Source organism: Chrysochloris asiatica, unplaced genomic scaffold (genome assembly GCF_000296735.1).
Source record: "Chrysochloris asiatica unplaced genomic scaffold, ChrAsi1.0 scaffold00200, whole genome shotgun sequence".
NCBI classification, from domain to species: Eukaryota; Metazoa; Chordata; class Mammalia; order Afrosoricida; family Chrysochloridae; genus Chrysochloris; species Chrysochloris asiatica.
The window spans coordinates 3579725-3586034 of NW_006408718.1; the positions used below are offsets into that span (position 1 = coordinate 3579725).

At 49.0% G+C, this 6310-nt stretch overlaps 1 protein-coding gene across 2 annotated transcripts in view; it reads right to left on the reverse strand.

The window, feature by feature from the left end:
- Positions 1-3816, reverse strand: part of LCORL (ligand dependent nuclear receptor corepressor-like) — a 293246-nt gene extending 289430 nt beyond the window's left edge. Inside the window, exon 1 of one of the 2 annotated variants that reach the window (XM_006872489.1) lies at positions 3557-3710. In XM_006872489.1, the coding sequence (XP_006872551.1) occupies positions 3557-3710 (154 nt within the window). Of the gene's footprint in view, positions 1-3556 lie in introns of both variants that reach the window. The other variant, XM_006872488.1, reaches the window with a different exon arrangement.
- Between the last annotated feature and the right edge of the window lie 2494 nt (positions 3817-6310).

Here is a 6310-nt window from a genome sequence, read left to right on the forward strand (position 1 = left end):
TTCCGACTCGATGGCACCTGACAACAACAACTATACAGGGTCACGATGAGTCGGAACCAACTCCCTGGCAGACAACCACCATTATTCAGTAAGTCATGGTGTGATAATAGATAAAGTCCCAGATCTCAAGGAATATATAAGATGTGGTTGGTTAAGTTCAGACGAGTTAGTTTTGATTCATAGCGACTCTGTATAGGGTTTCCAAGGAGTGGCTGGTGAGTTCAAACCACCGACCTGGTAGTTCAAATCGGCCTTCTGTTCCATTTGAACCACAATGACCCTGTATAGGGTTTCTGAGATTGTAAAGCCTCATCATTCTCCCTCTGAGCAGCTGGCGGGCTCAAACTACGAATCTTGTGGTTCACAGTCCAGTGCTTATCCTACAAAGCCACTGTGTTCCCAATAGTGGGCTTATTGTTGTTATAAGGTACTGTAGAGTCGGTTCCAACCCACAGCAACCCTGTATAGGCTTTCCGAGCAGAGACTGGTGAGCTTGAACCACCAATCGTACCATTCCAATAGACTTTGCAGTGCGGCACATTAACCCACACGATACTAATTACTATATTCAATAAGCACTCAGAATTACACAGTATAGGATGATTGTAGAAACATAATCAAATTATTAAAAGCATCACATTGTAAATAAAGCTACTAATTGGAATAGAGCCTATAGGATCACCCTTTGAATTCTACAAATGGTGTATCTCTTTCCATACCATGATTATCAACTAACTATAAGTAGCCATGGTAACTAAAATAAACCTTTTTATTGTTCCTATAAAGCTAGACTTCATGAGTTTACAAAAATGAACCCAGCTAGTTTAAAGAGTTAGGATCAGAACTGGAATTTAACACTGGTTTCATTATTAACTTACTGTGCAGCCCTGAGATGCTGCTATAAGTCCATATTTCATTTTAAAATAACACTTTCAGATAATTTTCTTCATAAAGGTAAAAAGCAAAAGATAAAAGCAATAAGAAGCAATAAAAATATTCAATTCAGAAATAAATACATGTATGCAAGAAAAAAAGAACATGACTTTTTTTGTAAATCCATTTACAAAACAAAGTAAAGAATGTTACTGCTAAGTGCCATGCCTTGAGTAGGTTCTGACTCACAGGAACCCTGTATAGGGTTTCCAAGGAGTGGCTGGTGAGTTTGAACTGCAGATCTTGTGGTTCAAACCGACCTTGTGGTCCAGTGCTTTATCCCATGGGGCCACACCAAGACTCCAAAGAATATAAGCACATAAATAGCAAAAGGTAATTAAACATAATTATACAAAGTACATTTTCCTCATGTTATACCATGAATATACGTTTCACATAGATATCCCAGCAATAAATGTTCCTTAACAAAGCTGAGATGGGTCTCACTAAATCTGTAGAAAGCAATTTTCAAAGTTTAAGCTCCAGAAAATTTCTTTCCACACAGTATCCTCTACTAAATAATTTTACATTACATCAGAAATGTAGTGTGGAGATTGTTTTTTAGACATACACTGGTGGTGGTGGTGAATGTGCCACCCTGTCTGTATAGGGTTTCTGAGACTAACTCGCTACTGGAGCAGAAAGCCTCATCTTTGTCAGGCAGAACAGCTGGTAGTTTCAAACTGCTGAAGTTGAGGTTAGCAGCCCAACTCTTAATCACTACCTACCAGAGTACCTTGATTTAGTATACAAGCAGGTATACTAGAATATATTTCATTTATTTTTATCCATCAAATCCAGTTAAATTTTTCTCATTCCTAGAATTTGACTATTTTCCAAAAGTACTTATATTTTTGTGATACTTACTACTTACATCTAAGTAAGCAAAAAGAGGAGTGGAGAAATCAAGAGATTCTAAAATGTAAAAGCTGCCCAAAGACATCCTCAAATGTCTAGATGCTTTAACAAAACTTAACAATTGTTTAACAGTTTCAGGGGAAGAGATCTTTTTATAATTTTTTTTAAGCCCCATTTGCTTTCAAAAAACACTTTGATTTTTTTTTTTTTTTGGAAGGGTTTTAATTCCCACTTTAAAAAAAAAACCAAAAAAAAAAAACTAAAATCACTTGACTTGAGCTATTTGCCATCAACGTTTTCTTAACGTTAGGACCAAAACCTATTTCCTAAGGGTAGCCACAGCAAATTGCTAAACATCACACACACGCCCCGAATCAGAGCACCCTTCCTGCGGGGCCGTTTTCCTAGAGCCCTCCTTCAGGCATTACCCATTTCTGATGTGAAGTGGTGGGAGTTTGCCCAGCGACCACCTCCTGGGCGCTTTCAAAACCAAAAAGGTTCTCAAGGCGCAAACCCGAGCCTTGGGGGGTGGGAGGGGTGGGGTACAGCGAGGCGGCGCCAGAGTCCAGGGAAACCAGGTAAGAGGACTGCTTGTCCGCAGGCACTAGGTTACTGCCCCAACTCCTAAGGCCAGCAATGACAGGCCCGGAGAGCCGGGGCGGCCACCACGCACTCCTTCCACAAGTGCAGTCGTCCTTTCCCTCGACTCTCTGACGCCCAACTGCTTTCCAAAACACACCCCGTCTCAGTCTCATCGGTGCCAGCCCCTCCGCGCCCACCACACCAACCTGCCGGACCGCAGCTCCCACCTTTCGTTTCACTCAGGAGCAATAGAGAAGACAGCGGTTGGGGGATCCCCAGTGCCGCCCGGAGCGAGCCCCGAAGTTTGCAGGGAACCCCAGTCAGACCCCACCGGAGAGGCAGGCGCCAGGGGACACGAGGTGGGCAGGCGCTGAGTGTGTGTGTGTGTGTGTGTGTGTGTGTGTGTGCACTGAGAGCCCATCACATGACAGCGAGTAAGGACCCGAGTCGTCCGGGCGTCCGCAAGGGGAGGGGGGGTGCAGTTACCATGGCAACGCCCCCCCTCATTCCGTCCAGACTTCCAAAGAGGGAGGAAAAACTTCAAATCCCAACCGTCAGCGCTCGAGCGGCTCCTTCTTAAAGGGGTACACACCGCAACGCCGCCGAGCGCGAGAGGGCAGAGTGGGGCGCCCCCCGCCCCCGGGCGACGCCCCCAACACTCCTCGTTCCCCACTGGTCCACCCGTGGTCCCAAACCCCGAGGGCGCCCGGCGGGGGGTCTCTGGGATCGTAGGCACCCGAACGCGCCGACCGGCCCGGCCCCCAAGGCGACAAGGGGGTGTGTGTGCGGCCGGAGGCGCGCGGAGCAACCCGCCTTCCTCCCCTCGGCGCCCCGGGCCGCCCGGACGCTTCCTCCCTCCTGACAGGGGCCGGTGGGCGGCCCAGAGCGCCCGGGAGTTTCGGGGCTAGAGCGGGCGCGCCGAGCGGTTTCCCGGGGGCGCGGCCGGCAGGTCCCGACTAACAGTTCCCGAGCAGCCCAGGCGCCAAGCGGACGCAGGAGCGCGGCCGGCGCCGGGCGAGGAGCCCAGACAAAAGGCCGGATAGCTCCCAGCCTCCCGCGCCGCCGTCGCTCCCCCGGCTCTCCTCTCCGAACTGACCCGAACCTAAGCCCTAACTCAGCCCCTCAGCCCAAACTCCGTGGGCTGCGCCGCCTCGCCGTGCCTAACCCAGCGTGTCTGTCTTACCTACACAGTGCATGAGGCGGTGACGCCAGGAGTCGAGTTCCCGCCGGAATCCTCTCCTCTCCGCCGCGCACCGAGGGCTCCGGCACTGAGCGGAGGCGGCGGTGGCGGCAGCAGCGGCGGCGGCAGCGGCCATTCTCTCTCTTCCCTTGTCCATCTGCGTCCCGCGTCACGCGCCCTCATTTACATACGAGCGGCGCAGGCACGAGGCAGGGGCGCGAGCCCTCAGCGCGAGCCCCGGAGCGCGCGCCCCCCGGAGGGGGTTGATTGACACGTGTCACTACCTTCCCTCAGCCCGGCCCTCCCCCTCCCCCCGCTCCCTCAGGGAGAGGCGGGGAGGGTGCAGGAGAAAAAGGAAGCAACCTGCCGCTTCCGCTGACCCCGCCTCCCCATCCACGCCCGTCTTCCTCCGCCCCACTGAGTTTACTCGCGCGAGCCATACAGCTCCCGCCGCCCGCGAAAACCCTGAGCGGGAGCGAGACAGTCAAATAACCGCCAGGAACCTGCGCGCTAATAGAGCGCGCAACGACTAGCAACTCCTCCTTTCTGCCTTCTCGACTAGACTCAGGACGGCCGGAGACTTCACTTTCCAGGCACCATTGCGCTGGAGTCCCGAAGCGAAGTTCTCTGCTGCGGCGCGATGCATGCTGGGCCTTGTAGTCCAGAAGGACGGTTCTCACCGGTCCTGTGTTTCTCCGCCGCCACTCCCTGCGCCCAAGATTGCGCACCTCGGGCGTTGCTGGGTCTGAACGCGTTTAGCTTCCAGAGGCTTCGCGACGAAATGGCTAGGGCAGCCGACAGAATTGTCTGCCCTTTACAAGTTCAGGCTGCGCTTTGTATTTTAAGTGATGGAAACTTTTCGAGACCCCTGCCATCGCGTGTTTCTGAAGGGAAAGAGCAAGTAAGTCAAACTTCAGCGGGAGAACACCTTCAGTGACTGCGGCTTCCAGAGTGAAGAACTCTCTCGTGTGTGAATATTTGCAAGGATTGGGGAAAAGATGCAGAGTTTTTTCACCGACAGTTATCACCGGTGGGTGAGGGGATGGGGTATGGTTGGGTGGAAACTCCAAAAGGGAAACTTTATAATTCGCAAATGTAAACGACAGGAGAGCAGCCATGCGTTGAGATGTCTGTACCCTGACAAGTACCCTTCACTGGTATGGAATGAGATCTGTGCTGTGCTAGGAGAAAGTTTTTGATTAAAAATAAACTCAATTGTATTTTATTAATGCAGCACCGGAGCGATATGTGTGTTTGTGTATATGTGCAAGATGCAGAACTGAAGCTAAGCCTCCCAAAGTTAACTGACAATTATGTTACTGGAAACTTACGCACAAGTTTGTGAGAAATAGATTCAAATTCTTCCTGGAAATTCTCATGAATTCTGAGTTCATTTTTATCCTCCCTGTTTTGTGGCTTATCCTTGTTCACTTTTCTATTTCTTCTAGGAGAACGTGTGTCCTTGTTCATCATTATCTCAAGATTGAAGATGTAGTTGTGCATCTTCATAAAAAAAAACCCAAGGTTTTTTACGACCCATCAACTGCAACACCAGGGTTCCTATTATTAAGTGCCTTTGAGTCAGGTGTGACTCATAGGTACCCTGTATAAAATTTCCAAAGGGCAGTTGGTGGGTTTGAACTTCTGACCGTTCAGTTAGCAGTCCAGTGCTTATCCTACAGCCTCATATCAGGTGGTGGTTATGTGCCGTGGAGTCGGTTCCGACTCATAGCGACCCTGTATAGGGTTTCCAAGGCCATAAATCTTTACTGGAGCAGAAAGCCTCATCTTTCTCCCGCAGAACAGCTGGTAGTTTTGAACTGCTGCCCCTGATGTTAGCAGCCCAATTTGTAACCACTACACTAGCAGAGCTCCATCACATCAGGATAGAGACCTAAAAAGACAAGGTGCCTGTCTTCCTTCTCTTACCCCCACCCCCAACACACACAAATTTAATATATAGTGATGCAACAGGGACAGAAGAGCCATGGTAAATATTCTTAGTTAGAAGAGGGAAGAATGGAAAACACATCAATAGCTTTATCAAATATTTTACCACAAGTAGCATGAATTGTTGAAAAGTTGGCAATTCATGCCATATGTGGTAAAATATTTCTGACTAGCTTATCACCCACCACTGAACCCCAAAGCACAGCCACATATTTTAGGTTTTCTGCCATAACTCGATCCCATTTCTGGGTACCAATTTCTATATTAGTTAGAATGTGCTAGGTTATGCTTCAGTAACAAGAACCCAAAATCTTGGTGGCTTAAAACAAAAGTTTACTTTTTACACAGTCTGTCCTCCAAGGATAAGTGTGGGAGAGGATGGGAGAACTGCTCGTGTCCGTTCAGGAACCCAGACTTCTGAAGTGGCATCATCTGGCAGCCCCCCATTCACCATGGCATGAAAAAGATGATGCTGAATCACACTCGAACTCTTAAAGATTTCTGCCAGAAGGGACGCATTTCACTGGCTGAAGAAAATGTGCTCCCGATGAGTCAGATCACTTTTGGGGCATGTTGTTGTTAGTACTGTTGAGTCGGTTCTGACTCATAGCGACCCTGTATAGGATTTCTGAGGAACAGCTGGTGAGTTTGAACTGCCGACCTTGCTGTTCAAACTGACCTTGGATCTAGAGTATTATCCTGCAAAATCTGACAGCTTAAAACTCCAGTCATTTATTTAACTCATGATGTCTGTAGGATGGTCATTTGTACTCAGCACAGGTGGATAGTTCTGCTGGCTTTGGTTGT